At 40.3% G+C, this 18,730-nt stretch overlaps 1 protein-coding gene across 12 annotated transcripts in view; it reads left to right on the top strand.

Annotated features, from left to right (window-relative positions):
* The window catches only part of LOC148658490 (ATP-binding cassette sub-family C member 2-like), a 285,161-nt gene that overhangs the window by 7,218 nt on the left and 259,213 nt on the right, over positions 1 to 18,730 (top strand). For 10 of the 12 annotated variants that reach the window (XM_088639744.1, XM_088639741.1, XM_088639752.1 and 7 more), the window contains exon 3: positions 535 to 667. The exons of 1 other annotated variant lie outside the window; for it this stretch is intronic. In XM_088639744.1, the coding sequence (XP_088495870.1) occupies positions 535 to 667 (133 nt within the window). Of the gene's footprint in view, positions 1 to 531; positions 668 to 18,730 lie in introns of those variants that run through there. One more of the 12 variants, XM_088639746.1, reaches the window with a different exon arrangement.

Raw genomic sequence — 18,730 nt, 5'->3', positions numbered from 1 at the left:
TCTATCAGGATTTTCTGAATCTGGGTAGTTAAAGGAATTTTGTAATGTGAGGTATTTCTGAGCATTCATGACCAAGACATAAAACAATCTGTCTGATATTTCATGAATTTCAAACACAATGTCAGGTTTTTATTAGATGCATGATACACACAAAATGTCTCTGGCAGCAAAAATAATCAGCCTTTTAAATTAAATTCATGTCTTATTTTAGCAGTGACCCAATTGTTTAAACCTTATACCTGTATATACATGTGAGTGCATGAATATAGTATATTTATGTGGATATGTTAGAACATTTGTAATGGAGTTGTGTTATTGGTTATAGTGTCTGCATTGACAGACAATGTTAAGCAAATGTGGCTGATTATGAATATGATAGTACACCAAACTACGGTTCAATTTTTATTGTTTTGTAATTAGTGATTTCAAAGATCTTAATTCTTTACCTTTGCCTGGACGTTATCTGTTATATCAAGTGAATCCGTAAATCAGGAAAGAAGTTTAACAACTGAACTGCCCTTTCCATTGTTGCAGGGTTATTATTCTAGGTTACAAGAGGCCCTTGCAGAGGGAAGATCTCTTTGATCTGCCTGAAAATGACTCATCATACTCTGTGTGTTCTGCCTTTGAGAAACACTGGAGAGCAGAGGCCCATCGATCTGACCAGGTGATTTTGATCAGTGTATCACTTTGTACTACCACAATGTAGTGAAGATAGCGTTGAGAAAGCCACCATCTTAACTCAAAACACAGGTATGAGTTTGAACCTGTGATGTGGACTTGAACTAAAATGGCCACCTCTTGATTGTGAGAACCTTCAGAATAAGACACAACTGGAGGGAAAGAGGTAGCCTCTTTGTGCAAGTAGCCACTCATCTGGATTAATTGATATAAACCTGTTTAAACCTAATAATTTCATTAAATGCAATGATCATACACAACTCAAAATTTTTCATAATAACACTAGAATTATATATCTTTTAATCACACATTTTATATATATATAGAAGGATTCATTTTTCATTAGGGTTTTTTCTCTAATCAAAGAAATCTAAGTCCTCGCACAAGATGCATAAATTATAATTTCCTACACTTATATAGCACTTTTCAAAGCGCTGGCAGGTAATAAGGACTCCTTTCCACCATCACCAATGTGCAGCGTCCACCTGGATGATGTGACGGCAGCCATAGTGTGCCAAAATGCTCACCACATATCAGCTATCAGTGGGGAGGAGAAGAGAGCGATGAAGTAATAGAGTAATTATAACCTATTTTGAGTCTGTGGTATTCTGCTTTATAAGGTGAAATGCAGGTATTTTGCATAAATACAGATGCAGCCATTCAAAATGCACGGTACAGACTTGTACCGTGGGCATCTAGGCGTGTGCCACTGCGCCGTTCCGGGGTACGTGATTGGCTGGCCAAAATGACTGGCAGGGGCACTCGTGGTGCATTGGTCCGTAGTGAAAAGATTTAATCTCTTTACCGTGCATGTTTTAATCTGCTTACTATTGAATATTTATATGGAATTTTACAACTAAAGTGAAATTTTAGGAGCTGAGCATAAAAAGAAGAGGAGCATAACGCATCTGAAGGTCATAAGCGATATTAACTTAGGAACATAAACATATTATGTAAACTGTACAGATGCAGCCATTCAAAACGTGCGGGCGATACCGCATTATTTTGCGCTTTACCGTAAATTCTCCTATAATACCGCAAGTAAAATAATAGTATCCGGAATTTCCGCAAGGTGGAGCTAATAAAGCTCAACCTCTCATGTTTGAGCTGTCGCCATCAAAGTCTTTAACGAAGATATTACTAATAGTATTAATAATGAATGACCTTGGACAAGCTGTAAGCTCAAAGTATTGCCCTGGTCCACATTCTTTTTTTCATTGACTGTCTTTGTAAATCATGCAAAGTACAGTAATTTTTGAGAATCGATTCACCATGCCTTTCACATGCTCATAAAAGAGATTGATTTAGGAACATAAACATATTACCGTATGCAAACTGTACTGTATACAGTATGTATATGTATATTTAATGTCTTTACTCTGCCCATTTAAGTATTGAATATTTATATGGAATTTTACCACTGAAGGGAAATCTTAGTACCTGAGCATTAAAAGAATAGGAGCATACTGTAACGCGTGTGAAGGCCATAAACGATATTAATTTTGGAACTTAAGCATACAGTATATGGCTGGTCTCGGTACTTGACTCCTGACTCCCACGTCACACGGTCTGTGATCGAATCCCGCTGGAGCCATGAATTTCCTTTTACAAACATTTCTTTGAAAAAATGAAATGTTTCCCTTGGTCATAGATTAAATAAAACCTCACTCTCACCAAACAAATTTATATTTCTAAATATCACAACATGATCGAATTTAAGTCATTTTAATAACAATGAATAGTCACCTAGGCGTTACAATATAAACATTTATATTGATTTAAATCGCGTTTTGATTTAAATCGCAAACGTGGGTTTAAATTCTTTCTTTTCTGATCGCCCTATCATCTCATATCACCGACCACCTAATCTGCGTAACCTCCTTGTTCACAGCTCCCTTGACCGCCCTCAGCAACCATCCACACCAGGCACTTTCCCTTGCAACAGAGCTCGCTGTATCACCTGCAAGTACACAGCCACCGCCACACTCATTCAAGGCCCCTCAGGACAATTCCGGATCACCCAGACAGCATCTTGTACCTCCAGCAACCTTATTTACTGTATCTCTTGCAGTAAATGCCCAGCCATCTACATTGGGGAAACAGGAAGGAGACTCGGAGACCGCTTCAGAGAACATGTCAGGGCTGTGAAGATTAAAGATCTCTCCAAGCCCATTGTTTCTCATTTCACCTCTGATGGCCACGACCACTCTAATCTCTCCGTCTGTGTTCTCAAAGACGGTTTTCCGAACTCATACATCAGAAAGACCACCGAAACTAAAATTATTCTGCAGCTAGGATCACACATTCTCCCTTCCCTTAACGACAGATTACTGTTCTTTTAAATTTTCTCCATTCATTGGAAGTTTCATTTCACACCTCTCTGCACCCATTCTGACTTCACACCTCTTGATTGGCCTCTCTTTCTGTCCCCTGCTCCCGCCTCTCACTCCTCCTCCCTCTCAACCTTTGTTCTCCCGCTACTTTACCTTTGCCTACTGCCCGGTCTCTCTCACACCTGAAGAAGGCTCCACGGCCGAAATGTTGTGTTCTCTTTCTTCTTTTTTTCAGCATGGAATAAACCTATTACTTGTGGGTTTAAATATATGTTTCTTGATTCACAATCAGACAAATGCAACATAAATTGATATCTTTGTCTTCTAAGTATCTTAATAAACTTTCAGCATAGCTTTCTCCCCATTTAGATTTATTTTTCTTGGGATCAAACATGGAAAGATTAGATTGTAATAGTTTTTATTTTTTAAATACATTTCAGAAAAGTGCATCTATACTATATAAAATTATATATTATATAAAATAATCTATACTAAAAAGCTGTACACCACCTGCTATAAAGATACATATTGTAATACTTTCGGGTTCGGATAGGACAGACACAAGAACTCAGACTTGTGGAGTTAAAGCAAGTTAAAGCCTTGATTTTATATATCACCTTTAAAAGTGGCATCTCAAAGCAAAGTAAATACCCAACACTGATTGTACCCATCTGTCATGCTAATAAACCACCTTAAATTGAATTGTGGGAGAGAGGGTGGGAGGGCGAGCGAGAGAGCCAGGACAGACAGGCAAATAAGATACACTCCACAGACATTCACAACAGCGACATATCATAAAACGTTTGCACATATAGTTAAGTTATTTGGTTTTCAAAGTGCAATGAAATACAATATTGTTGTTGTTGCTGTTATTGCTGTTTTTATCCTGTAAAGCATTTTGAGAATATATATAAAAGCGCTGATTCTTATGGAATGTGTTCCGCCAGGGATTCAAATTTTTTTTTTCTATCTAAGGATTAGCAGTATAACCTTGTTCATGCACAAACAGTGGCATGTTACATTATTAATTTGGGTGTCTCCTCTTGCCAGAAAGCTCTAAATTGCATTTTGAGTGTGGTTTTTGACTTTTTTTATATTGCAACAAATAAATAAAGTTGATACTGTTTAGACTTTGAAATATTTTAAACTGTATTACAGCAGCACACAATAAAACGTAAATTGCAAAAATGCACTTGGAATCTGTCCAAGCCCTACTTTGTCAGGCATTTTCTTTTACTGCAGTGGACATAAAAACTCTGTTGCTTTTAACAGAGCATTTCATAATTTCCAACTACAAAAATTATTTAAACTGCGACATTATCATCCAACCAGAGCTCAAAATATCACAAGGATCCCCTAATACAAAGACTGTATTAAAAGTATACTAGAGACAAACTAGTATACTTTAGATCTTTTTTTCTGAACTGGGGAAAATCTGATCATGTTTCTCTATAACAATAATAAAAGCATTATTTAACATATCACCTTTATGTGATATCACCTTAAGGACAGCACATAGAAGGGTTAATTACACAATGGACCGCGCAAAGAAATGTAAAATAGTCTTCTTTAGGTGTGAGGGCAGGAGTGGATTGCAGAAGGCATAATCAGCAAGTTAGGAAAACAAAGAACAGGACAGGTGAGATGTTTGTCCAGAGAGCGAGTGATCAGAAAAAGGAACAGCTGTTATGCCCAGGTTTTACGCTTTCTCTCTACTGAATGAATTAAAGCATTTTATTAAAAACGTGTTTGCGTTTGTCTGGGTATTTACTTTGTAATCTGTGGTTTACATCTACTGTATTGCTTTGAGATGCCACTTTTAAAGGTGATATGTAAAATAAAGTTTTTTATTATTGTTATAGAGAAACATGATCAGATTTTCCTGGTTCAGAAAAAAGACGATTAAAATCTGTAATCTTTCCACTTATATGTCATCGGAAAATACAAGGAGTTTCTGCTCTGTGTAAGGATGGTATCAAAAAGTAATCTAAGTGGTGAGAAAGCTGTGCTCCTCAAAGAGCTTTACAGGATAAAAACAATAACAACAATAGTGTTAGGCTGGGCAAACGATTTTTTTATAGAAATACAAAATGAGATATAATGATGTGTTCCGGCTAAGACTTTAACGAGTGCAACCCCCCTCTCTGCGGGAGTGCTGGCTGTGACGAATTAAACCGGTTTCACAGGTATTTTCAAAGTAGAAGGGGGCGAGATTTCCCGCGAAAGACACCCCCCCCCCCTCCAAAACCAAGGAAGTACAGTACTTACTAGTTAAGAAAGCTAGGCTCCTCAATGAAATCGCTTTAACATGCTAATGCGTTGGTGTAACAGTCCGGGCGTGGAAAGCTTCTAATGTCAACTCGACTCGATTGGAAGACAATGAACATATTCTAGCCCTAAATGAATTAATAGCAAACATGGTTTACATAAAAAACATTTTTCCAAGAAAGTTTATAATAATACGATCTTTAATTGAAATCTGAGCCTTAATAAAAAGAAAAAGCATTTTCAGAGAGCAATTACGCTGTGTTTATGTAGAAAAAGTGATTAGGTTTATGAGCTATCGAATTACTTATTAGTTTAAAACGCTATATAAAATAAAGTTTATTATTAATTTGCTGGACAGAGCGGTGAACATTATTATGGATAAGACAAAGATAACGATCCTGATCAGTTTAGAAATCTGTGTACGCTGTAAGGTTTTTACTTCTTAAACTTTTAAAATACACGTTTCGAATAGAAAGAAATCATCTTCCTGGTACACTATGTATAGCAAACCAGCACGTCTTTTTTCTCCAACCAGAGGGGTTAGACGCTCAGTTAAAAGCAAAGGAGATTGTCTGTTATAGTGGACATAAAAACAAGAGTTCTCTGGCATTATGTCCTAGAAGACACAGACCGGCACCAGACCGGGAGAATGCCCGCAGTGTAAAAGAAAATGCCTGCTGAACTAGGGATTGGACAGTTTCCAAGTGCTTGTACAATCGATGGAAATGTTCAAATAAAAGTGCAAAATAAATAAACAAAATAATCATTTGTTTCTATATCATATTGGCTAGCTAATGTCCTCTCTTTGCTAGTTAGTGGCTGTGTTTCTGCGTTGGGTAGCAATGGGTGACTGTTCTCAGGCGGAAAATGTAAACAGCTTAATTTTCGTGTTAAATATTTGTTTTTAATTAAAATTCATTCTATACAGCAATCGCATATTTGGGTACCGGTTCATAAAACTTTCATGCTTAAAATGTTTAGGGAGAAATGGAAGACTGGTGTGTATTTTTTCTTTAAACTACCAAGACCAGCCATACACAGTACAGTTTACGTGCATACAGTAATTTTTATGTTCCTAAATTAATATAGTTTGTGACCTTCAGATGCGTTATGCTCCTCTTCTTTTTATGCTCAGCTACTAAAATTTCCCTTTAGTGGTAAAATTCCATATAAATATTTAAAACTAAGCGGATTAAAATGTGCACAGTAAAGAGATTAAATGATTAAATCTTTTCACTACCAACCAATGCAGCACTAGTGCCCCTGTCGGCCATTTTGGCCAGCCAATCACTGGCTTGTGGGTAGTTTCTTACCGTGGGTTTGTACCGCTCATTTTGAATGGCTGCATCTGTATATTGCTGGTCTTGGTAGTTTAAAGAAAAAATATACACCAGTATTCCATTTCTCTCTAAATATTTGAAGCATCAAAATCTTACATGTGGTTATTTCGGAAACGTTTTTACAGATGCAGCCATTCAAAATGGGTGGGGTATTTCGTGGTATACCCCGGTGGGCGTGTCGCATCAAAACGCAGTATCACGCAGTATCACACGGTGTAACGCATCATTTGACGTCATACCGGAAAGTATCTGGAATCACCTTGTAAAACTGTCAGGAGGAGCAAATTAAGCTTAACCTCTCATGTACAGCATTTGAGCTTTTAAATTTAAACTGTGTATTACAGCATGTTAATCATCAGTCATTAAAAAGTTGGTATATTTTATGAAAGCAAGATTGCTCAGTTGCGCAAAAGTACACAACCTACCTTTATCAGAAATATTTTAATTATGCAGAAATATTTTATGCATCAAAGCCTTTACCGCAGATATTACTCATATAATTAATAATGAATGACCTTGGACAAGCTGTAAACTCAAAGTATTACGCTGGTCCACATTATTTGTAACCGTCATTTTAAATGAAAAGACTTTATTTTATCAGTGACAAAAAGTAACAACACGTTACGAAACACATTTCGTTGATCTAACTAACAAGGACGGGACATTAGCTAGCCAATATGATGAAGGAATAAATTACTTTTTTTGTTTATTTCTTTAGCACATTTATTTGAACATTTCCATCGATTGTACAAGCATTGAAAAACTGTCCAATCCCTAGTTCGTCGGGCATTTTCTTTTAGTATAACAGACATAAAAACTCCCTTGCTTTTAACAGAGCGTTTCATAATTTCTAACAACGAAAATTATTTAAACTGCGACACATCATTCAACCAGAGCTCAAAATATCACAAGGATCCTCAAGAGCACAACAAAGACTGTATTAAAAGATACTTGTACCAGATACATGAGAATCCAAACTTTTTTATCTATAGTACGTCTTTAAAATTTATCACACAGTAACAAGTCAAATTTCTGGGGCGTACATATACCAGAGATTATGGTACCGCTTCAGAAGCTTGTCAGCCAGTCAGATTCAAGGACCGGAATTATCTGTTTTATAATCGAGAATATGTTAGCACGTATCTAAATAAATGAATCATGATATTAATTTAAGGTAGTATTACTGTATTTCACTTTCTTTGTAAACACGTTTTGTTAACACCCGAATCGCAGGCGGATTCTGTTTTTTGGTCTGTTATGGTCTGTAGCTCAAATCCTGCTTAACTAAAAATGAGACACAAGAAGAGTATTATTGGACAATGTTGTGAGGCTCTGGTGGCATTTCTCTGTAAACTGAAGAGTTATAGAGGAGATGGGTTGTGTATCGCTTCTTTTGACACTAGTTAAAAACATTCCAATCTTAATGCGACACGGAGGATAATGTGGTGTATTGGTCGTTAGTGAAAAGATTTAATCATTTAATCTCTTTACTGTGCACATTTTAATCCGCTTAGTATTGAATATTTATATGGAATTTTACCACTAAAGGAAAATTTTAGTAGCTAAGCATAAAACGCAGAGGAGCATAACGAAGGTCATAAAGGTCATAAACGATATTAATTTAGGAACATAAACATATTATGTAAACTGTATGTTGCTGTTATTGGTATTTTAAAGAAAAAATACACACCAATACTCAATTTCTCCTAAAGTATATTGACATTTTTTATATTTCAAAATAAAACATGTTCATACTGTATGTACAGTACACAGCGGTACCGCAGGTTGAACTGTAGGGCACAAATCCACCCGAACCCAAAAGCCCAACATATTAATGTGCATTTGCTTGACGCTGCGCGGTTTTCATCACTCTCTGCGGGAGTAGTTTTTAATTCAGTTTGAATTACAGCTGTACGTACTCTCTTCGTATTTGGCCAGGGCTTTAAAGAGAGGGCGCGCCAAAATTAACTGGCTGTTTCAGTAACCTAAAGTATAAATCTAAAGTAATAATTTAACAATATATGTAAATGTTTTAAGATATGTTTATGTTGAGAATGTCTGTAGATTGTTAGTTTTAGTTTTTGTTTTGTTTCAAATGGCCTTGCAGATCAGATACTGTATCAAGGAACAAAACAATTATCGCGCCCGGCTCCTCAATGGAATCGCTTTAACATGCTAATGCATTGGTGTAACACTCTACAGTGTCTACAGTACATTGTGAACAAACCGGTTTCACAGGTTTTTCAACCCCCAACCAATGTTGTTTCATCGGTTGTTATCCTGTAAAGGGCTTTGAGGAGCCACCTTTAAAGGCGCTATATAAAATAAAGTTTATTATTATTATTATTATTATTATTATTATTAATATTGATCATATTTTTCCTCCCAGAACTTGTAAATTGTTGTTGTTATTGTTGTTGTTATCCTGTAAAGCACTTTGAGAAGCATACTGTCCAGCTTGTCAGGTGCATTCTCTTGTAAAATAATAAGTAGAGTTTTGGGGTTATTAGTGCTCCACTTACAGCAACCCAATGTAAATACATTTTGTCTCCAAATCCACCACCACTTGTATGAATCAAAGCCCTGCCAAATGATGCAAATTCTGCTGCAGTGGTTGTGTGCAGGAATTATTCAGTTTGGCATCTCCATGTTCAAGTAAACACTGCTCTGTGTGCAAATGCATTTAAAAAAAGTTTTTTTTAAAAAAAAAGCCACCTTTAAAGGCACTATATAAAATAAAGTGTATTATTATTATTATTAATATTGATGTTATTCTTCCTCCCAGGAAAATTGTAAAATTGTTGTTGTTATTGTTGTTATCCCGTATAGCACTTTGAGAAGCATACTGTCCAGCATATTGAATTTCATTGCACTTTGACAGATCGTCAATCACTTGTTGTTAGAATATCCCCCAAGAGGATATTCCCCCCAAGAGGATATAGAGGATATCCCCCAAGAGGTATCCAGGTAACAGTGAAACGGGCATACAGTCCGGGGAGATCGCCCGTTTTCAATGTAAATAGTTCCCTGGTTCCGCACCCCTTGGTCTCTCTCTCTCTGTCTCTCTCTCTCTCGGGCCCGTGCTCTTGGCGGGCTTGTCTTGTGTTTCTCTCTCATCTGGGCGCGGGAGTGCTGCTGGCGGGTGGTGACGTAGAAGAAATAAAGCGCAGTTTTTAGCTCCACAGGCTCCACCAATTCATTACATTGGTGTCAGAAGCGGAGAATGGACAGTGAACGGCCGATGATGTCGGACTCAGAGAAGCGCCGGTTCCCCCAGCAGCCGAGTGACCCCCTAAAGCGCCTTTTGGGGGCGAGCAGCAGCCGCCAGGGACCGGGATGACCCCTCAGCACCGCTAGTGGCCAAAGCCCTTATCAGGGCTACCCCACGGTGACCTACTCAGCGAAAGGGGGGCCCTTTCCCGGGTCGCCTCAGGCCATGTGGCAGGAAGGAGACGCCAGACCAGCGGGGTCCAGCCCGCCATCCCTGCTCCAGCCTGTGCTGGTGAGACCGAGCCATTATAATGGGGAGATCCCATGGCAGATGTTTGAGGCCCAGTTCCAGATGGCGGCCTGGGCAAACGGCAGGTGGAGATGGTGGGCCACCTCGCCGCCGTCCTGGAGGGGAAGGCCTGCCAGGCGTTGCTGGATGTACCTGGGGACCAGCGGTACAACTATGCAGCGTTGGCGTTGGCCCTCCGGAGGCTTTTTGGCAGGAGAGGGGAGGTGCCGGAACTGCTGCGGGCAAGGTTGGCCCAACGCTGCTGCCTAGCAGTAGAGCCACTGGGTCTGGTCGCCGCAGACGTGGCGGATGCCCACTGGGAGATGGCGCTCCAGGTGTTGGCGGATGCCAACTGAGGTGCAGCGCCACGTGATGCTGGCCGCGCTGGTCCTCTTGGAGCAGGCCCTGGCTCTGGCTGAGCAGGCTGATGCTGTATTCGAGGAGACCGGTGGGCACCAATAGAGGGGTGCACGGGGAATCAGATGGGGAGGAGACGGCCAGCGCGGCGATGCTGGGGGAGTGACGACGGCTGGTCATCTGCCACCGCTGTGCGGAGAGGGAGTACCAGGCGTTGGATCCCAGGGGACTCCGGAGGCCATTGGGAAACGGGAGCGGGGCGGCCTAAAGGGGGGAAGGAGCTACCCCCGCTCCGGAGAGCCAGAAAGAGCACTTCACCCGGCCTACTGTGGGAAGGGTTGGCCACAGCCGGGGCTTATTTCTTCCCTGCCTCATCGAGGGCAGACCCTGCCAGGGCCTCGTCGACACCGGTTCGACAATCACCCTCTTGCAGCCTGGTGTCCTGCCGGGCACCGAGGCAGCCAGACCCACATGGCGCTCACCGTGCACTTTGTGTCTGCGAGGGTGAAACACCCCTTCTACCTTGCCCCAGTCCGCGAGGAATGTATCATGCCCAGGTTGCCTTGACCCGGGCATGAGGGACAGGGTGCTGCGCCGGGGGTGGCGAGTGCCCTCCAGCGGCGAGGTCACTTGCTGCAACCAGTCCAACCCCAGGATACATTCCTCGCGGACTGGGGCAAGGTAGAAGGGGTGTTTTAGCCTCGCAGCCTCAAAGTCCACGGTGACCGCCCTGGGGGTCCGGCTGCCTCGGTGTCCCCACCCACCGGTCTCCTCGAATACGGCATCAGCCTGCTCAGCCAGAGCCAGGGCCTGCTCCAAGAGGATCGGTGCAGCCAGCATCACGTGGCGCTGCACCTCAGTCGGCACCAGGGCCCGGAGGAACGCCTGGAGTGCTATCTCCTGGTGGGCCTCCTCCGGGAGAGTAGGGTAACCCTGGCGGGCTAAGTAGGCCACGTCTGAGGCGACTCGACCCAGTGGCTCTCCCGCTAGGCAGCAGTGTTGGGCCAACCTTGCCCGCAGCAGTCCCGGCGCCTCCCCTCTCCTGCCAAAATGCCTCCGGAAGGCCGACGCCAATGCAGCGTAGTTGTACCGCTGGACCCCAGGTAGATCCAGCAACGCCTGCCAGGGCTTCCCCTCCGGGACGGCGGTGAGGTGGCCCACCATCTCCACCTGAGACCAGCTGTTTGCCCAGGCCGCCATCTGGAACTGGGCCTCAAACATCTGCCATGGGATCTCCCCATTATAACGGCTCGGTCTCACTGGCGCAGGCTGGAGCAGGGGTGGCGTCTTCTTCCTGCCACATGGCCTGAGGCGACCCGGGAAAGGGCCCCCCTTCTGCTGAGTAGGTCACCGTGGGGTAGCCCTGATAAGGGCTGTGGCCACTGGCGGTGCTGAGGGGTCGTCCCGGCCCCTGGCGGCTGCTGCTCGCCCCCAAAAGGCGCTTTAGGGGGTCACTCGGCTGCTGGGGGAACCGGCGCTTCTCTGAGTCCGACATCATCGGCCGTTCACTGTCCATCCTCCCGCTTCTAACAGCAATGTAATGAATTTGGGTTCGTTGAGGACAAACCACAGACTCAAACCTGTGGAGCTAAAAACTGCGCTTTATTTCTTATACGTCACCACCCGCCAGCAGCACTCCCGCGCCCAGACGAGAGAGAAACAGAAGACAAGCCTGGATATCCTCTATATCCTCTTGGGGGGGGAATATCCTCTTGGGGGATATTCTAACAACAAGTGATTATAAGACGATCTGTCAAAGTGCAATGAAATACAATATGCTGGACAGTATGCTTCTCAAAGCGCTTTACAGGATGACATCAACAATAACAACAATTTACAAGTTCTGGGAGGAAAAAAATGATCAATATTAATAATAATAATAATAATAAACTTTATTTTATATAGCGCCTTTAAAGGTGGCTCCTCAAAGCGCTTTACAGGATAACAACCGATGAAACAACATTAGTTGGGGGTTGAAAATACCTGTGAAACCGGTTTGTTCACAATGTACTGTAGACACAGAGTGTTACACCAGCGCATTAGCATGTTAAAGCGATTCCATTGAGGAGCCGGGCGCGATAATTGTTTTGTTCCTTGATACAGTATCTGATCTGCAAGGCCATCTGATACAAAACAAAAACTAAAAATAAGATACAATCTACAGACATTCACAACATAAACATATCTTAAAACATTTACATATATTGTTAAATTATTAATTTAGATATATACTTTAGGTTACTGAAACAGCCAGTTAATAAAATCATTGCAATTTTGTTCTTGTTTGGAGGTGGGGATATTCTGACAACAATTGATTTAAAGGCAATCTGTCAAAGTGCAATGAAATACAATAATTACGCTGGGTGAACGTTCCGAGGTCAAATGCTTCCGCGACAGGGGTACCTTTAAAGCGCAGACGACGGCACCGAAAACTTTTGGCGTGTCGTCTCTTTAAAGCCCTGGCCAAATACGAAGACAGTACGTACAGTTATAATTCAAACTGAATTAAAAACTACTCCTATTTGGCATTTTAGTTATGGAGGCAGAAAGACGCCCCCCCCATCTCTGGGTGCCTGAGTTGTCGCCATCTTTAACCAGTTCCGAGTTGCGGCAAAAAATGTTCATCCCAGCTACAATACATTATTTTTTATATTTGTGTGGTAAGAGGGAGCAAAACATCAGCATTTACTGCTAGTAATTAGTGTATGATCTATAGTTGAAGTCTGAGTCTAAATAAAAAGAAAAAGCATTTTCAGATAGCAATTACGCTGTGTTTATGAGCAATCTAATTACTTATTCGTATATAACGCTATATAAAATAAAGTTTATTATTAATTTGCTGGACAGAGTGGTGAACATTATTATGCAGAAGACAAAGATAACGATTTACGTTAAAAGACATTTAATTAAACACGGGTTTGTGATTTAAATGGGAATGGGGGTGACGGGAACTCTTAATCTAAATAAAAATAAAATAAAACAGGTTTCGATAGTTAATAACCACTTTTTATGCACCAAACACGGGTGATTTTTCTTCCTCCTGATCAGTTTAGAAATCTGTGTATGCTGTAAGGTTTTTATTTCTTAATTAAACTTTTAAAATACACGTTTCGAATAGAAAGAAATCCTCTTCCTGGTACAGTATGTATAGCAAACCAGCACGTCTTTTTTCTCCAATCAGAGGGGTGTCAGATGGTGTCAGCCAATCACCATTCTGAAGCCCTACCGTAATCTCTGGTATAGGGAGACCCCAGAATTCTGTCCCATAGTTTAGATAGATGATAGATACTTTTATTGATCCCGTGAGGGAAATAAAGTAAATCATTTTCATTTAGGAAATTATTAAACGCTCGGTTAAAAGCAAAGGAGATTATCTGTTATAGTGGACATAAAAACAGGAGTTTGCTGCGGCATTATTGGAAACCCAAATTTTTTAAAAAATCGCTGGCATTATATCCTAGAAGACACAGACTGACGCCAGACCGGGAGAATGCCCGCAGTGTAAAAGAAAATGCCTGATGAACTAGGGATTGGACAGTTTCCAAGTGCTTGTACAATCGATGGAAATGTTCAAATAAATGTGCAAAAGAAATAAACAAAATAATCATTTATTTCTTTATCATATTGGCTAGCTAATGTCCTCTCTTTGTTAGTTAGTGGCTGTGTTTCTGGGTTGGGTAGCAACGAGTGACTATGTTCTCAGGCAGAAGATGTAAACAGCTTAATTTTCGTGTTAAATAATTTTTTTAATTAAAATTCATTCTATACAGCAATCGCATATTTGGGTACCGTTTCATAAAACTTTCATGCTTAAAATGTTTAGGGAGAAATGGAAGATTGGTGTGTATTTTTTCTTTAAACTACCAAGACCAGCCATACACAGTACAGTTTACGTGCATACAGTAATGTTTATGTTCCTAAATTAATATAGTTTATGACCTTCAGATGCGTTATGCTCCTCTTCTTTTTATGCTCAGCTACTAAAATTTCCCTTTACTGGTAAAATTCCATATAAATATTCAATACTAAGCGGATTAAAATGTGCACAGTAAAGAGATTAAATGATTAAATCTTTTCACTACGGACCAATGCACCACGAGTGCCCCTGTCGGTCATTTTGGCCAGCCAATCACTTACCGCGGTGCCCTGCGGTGGCTTGTGGGTAGTTTCCCGTACCGCTCATTTTGAATGGCTGCATCTGTACATGCTCCTTCTGACCATATATTACTGTATGTTTATATAGTTTGTGAAAATTGATCGTTTAAACCTTTTCTGGTAATATGCTCTTTATCGGATTAAACAAAAACATTCTTTTAGAATTGGATTATTAGGGAATATAATATGGATTCGTGATTGATATGTTTTTATCACATGACTGCCTCGGTGGCGTGATCGCTTAAGTTGACTGACTTATAACTCTGAGGTCAGGTGTTCAAACCCAGCTGTCACCATCAGTTTTCTTTTAACAAATAAACATTTCTTTGAAAAACTAAAATAGCAGATATTATTGGCATTATATTGACATTTTTTATATTTCTAAATATCACAACATTTTCATACTGTATGTACACTGTCACGGAAATATACTTATCAAGGAAGCCACGAGAGAGAGTTCTCATCTGAGTAAGGTCTTTATTTCAATATTGCAATATTGGGAGCCCTGCTGTCACTCTGCAGAGTGCGTCAGAGACTCAACTTGCTACAGGCAATGCAGGCTTTTTATAAAGATGTTGTATGCAGTGGAAAAATACAGCACTTAGTCCCCATCTAATACTTCCCCTTTCCTTAGGACCAGTAAGATTACAACATAGAAACGAAAGAATAAGCGCCAATACATATTGTGCAAAGTTTAGCAATTGCACTTTGCTAATTTGGTAATCTGTTTGGTAAACAGTTAATAATAATAATAATAATTGCTTACACTTATATAGCGCTTTTCTGGACACTCCACTCAAAGCGCTTTACAGGTAATGGGGACTCCCCTCCACCACCACCAATGTGCAGCATCCACCTGGATGATGCGACGGCAGCCATAGTGCGCCAGAACGCTCACCACACATCAGCTATCAGTAATGTAGCCAATTCATAGAGGGGGATTATTAGGAGGCCATGATTAGTAAGGGCCAATTGGAAATTTGGCCAGGACACCGGGGTTACACCCCTACTCTTTTCGAGAAGCGCCCTGGGATTTTTAATGACCACAGAGAGTCAGGACCTCGGTTTTACGTCTCATCCGAAGGACGGCGCCTGTTTACAGTATAGTGTCCCCGTCACTATACTGGGACATTAGGACCCACATGGACCGCAGGGTGAGCGCCCCCCGCTGGCCCCACTAACACCTCTTCCAGCAGCAACCTTAGTTTTTCCCAGGAGGTCTCCCATCCAGGTACTGACCAGGCTCACACCTGCTTAGCTTCAGTGGGTTGCCAGTTGTGAGTTGCAGGGTGATATAGCTGCTGGCTATTCTTTAATTACTATTCTTTACTCAGCAGCATCTTAAAACCAGCACCCATGGTGTTCAAACCATTTTTTTTTTACACAGAAGACTGACACAGCTTTGCATTGTGCATCTGTTTTTCTTAGAAAACATGTCTGTGTGGGAAGGTGGACTTGCCCTTATTCTACTTTCAAAATACCTGTGAAACCGGTTTGTTTACAAACAATGTAGACACACACACACACACAGAGAGAGAGAAAGATGCGATAACTGCGCAGCACCAGGTGAATGCACATTAATGTAGGGCTTTTGGGCTCACATGGATTTGCGCCCTACACCCTGCAGTACCACTGTGTTGAAATGGAAATCTAACGGGTAAATTGATTCTTAAAATGTTAAAGAGCTTTAGAGAAATATATGACAATGATGTAACGTTATGTCCTTTCTTGACAAACTGTTTTCTGACAACCTGCACGCAGCACAGCAGTTACATCATTGTCATATATTTCTCTAAAGCTCTTTAACATTTTAAGAATCAATTTACCCGTTAGATTTCCATTTCAACACAGTGGTACTGCAGGGTGTAGGGCGCAAATCCATGTGAGCCCAAAAGCCCTACATTAATGTGCATTCACCTGGTGCTGCGCAGTTATCGCATCTTTCTCTCTCTCTGTGTGTGTGTGTGTCTACATTGTTTGTAAACAAACCGGTTTCACAGGTATTTTGAAAGTAGAATAAGGGCAAGTCCACCTTCCCACACAGACATGTTTTCTAAGAAAAACAGATGCACAATGCAAAGCTGTGTCAGTCTTCTGTGTAAAAAAAAAAATGGTTTGAACACCATGGGTGCTGGTTTTAAGATGCTGCTGAGTAAAGAATAGTAATTTTCCTGCTGTCAGCAGTATTGTGTATATAGTTTTATGTACATGCTGTGAAAAGTTTCACAAGTAGAGGTCTTTAAAATTAGGCTGGGCAAACTATTTTTTTAATTCTTAAAAAATAAATAAAAAACAAGATATAATGATGTGTTCCTGCTTAGACATTGCACGACTTTAAAAGCTATAAAAACAGGTTTCGATAGATAATAACCACTTTTTATGAAAAATGGGTGTTTTTTCTTCCTTGTGATCAGCTTAAAATCTCTGTGTATACTGTAAGGGTTTTACTTCTTAATTAAATGTTTAAAATACACAAATTTAATAAAAACACCTGTATCGAACAGAAAAAAAATCATATTTTGTTGTCTTGCTGGTATGTAGAACCAGCAGGTCTTTTTTTCCTCAGAGGCTCTGAAAATAGCGTGCCGAACACTGCGCTGTGTCAGAGGGGGAGGCGGCACCGAGAGAGGGAGGTAGCGCGGAGATCAGTATTGCATAATGGCTGTAAAGCACCATTTGTGTCTGCATTCATAACTTAGTTTAAAATTAAGCAACGTAGATCATTTTCGTTGACTCCTTAGTCCCTTGCTTATCAATAAGCACAGGTTTCTTTTTTGATACCATCGTTAGACAAAACAGGAACTTATTATACTTTCTAATGACATTGCACGTGGAAAGTTACATATTACAGATTTTAATCATCTTTAATTTATTTATACATTTTAGAAAAGTTTAATCTATACATACACCACAAAACTATTCTCGATTGTATTTCTGAATGCTATGTTACACTTAGTTCATTATTAGTAATCAATAATATTAAATTTAGCACTGTAATAAATTGTGCTAATAATAAATTCTATCTACTCTGAGAATGTATGGGGGAGGAAAAATGCCCGTGGTCTTTTCACTGATAAACTTATGTTAACAAAAACTACAGTATGCTTAAGAGTTGTTCAACTGTTTTTTTTTTTTCAGCACAGCCAGTGGACTGTGCCTGCTAGAGCACCACAATTCACACTCAACCACATCACAGATCACAGATCAGTCCCAGTGTGTGAGATCTTGCTGCTTGATCTTTGATCTGAGCTTTAATAGAGAGCTTTTCTCTGTAATGATATTAATATCGAGTGGTATTAAATGCAACTTTTTTGTATAGATGACACTTTTCTAAAATGTGTTTAAAAATAAAAACAATTACAATTGGCACGGCTGTAGCTTTTTCACGATTACTCCTAGAGTTACAAAAACACTTGGTGTGTGTACAAAGTACATGTGGCTGTTTTCGACACGCCCACCACGTTGTACCGCAGCATACCCCGCTTGTTTTGAATGGCTGCATCTTTACCTGTTGAACAGTAATTGTCACAGTATGAACTGATGATTGCACATAAACAAAAAGCTAAGGGTTCTAAAAATGCAATTAGGTAATAGATAATTAAAAAAATGTGTTAAAACAAATTACAAATAATGGTTTTTTAAACATCAGTGGTTTGGAAGAAAACAAAACCAGAAGAGCATCGATAAAGTGATGTCAGGTCCACAAAATTTTAATGATTTGTTTTGCAAATCTGCAAAACATGAGATATGAGATAACACTAAGATCCTGTTTCCCTGATTTTCTAATTTGGTGACAAAAGAAGGTACAGGTGAAAAAGTCTGTAGAGGGGAACTAACTCATAGTTGCCTACAAAGGTTAAGAGGCCTCATTCTAACATTACTGTACAGATGCATCCACCTAGAATGCATGTTAATCCTAATTACTGCACTAGCAATACTGTGACATGGGGTGTAGTTCACTGGCCAAAAACGATAGAAAGGTGGCACTAGGTGCATTAGATGTCAGTGAAATGATTGTTTCATTTAATTTTTCCTTACTGTGAATCTTCAAATCCACTTAATAAGGAATATTCATATGGAAATATGTAAAAGGGAAT

This window comes from Lepisosteus platostomus, chromosome 7 (genome assembly GCF_059453375.1).
Source record: "Lepisosteus platostomus isolate fLepPlt1 chromosome 7, fLepPlt1.hap1, whole genome shotgun sequence".
Classification (NCBI taxonomy): Eukaryota; Metazoa; Chordata; class Actinopteri; order Semionotiformes; family Lepisosteidae; genus Lepisosteus; species Lepisosteus platostomus.
This window is presented reverse-complemented; position numbering and strand designations above follow the sequence as displayed.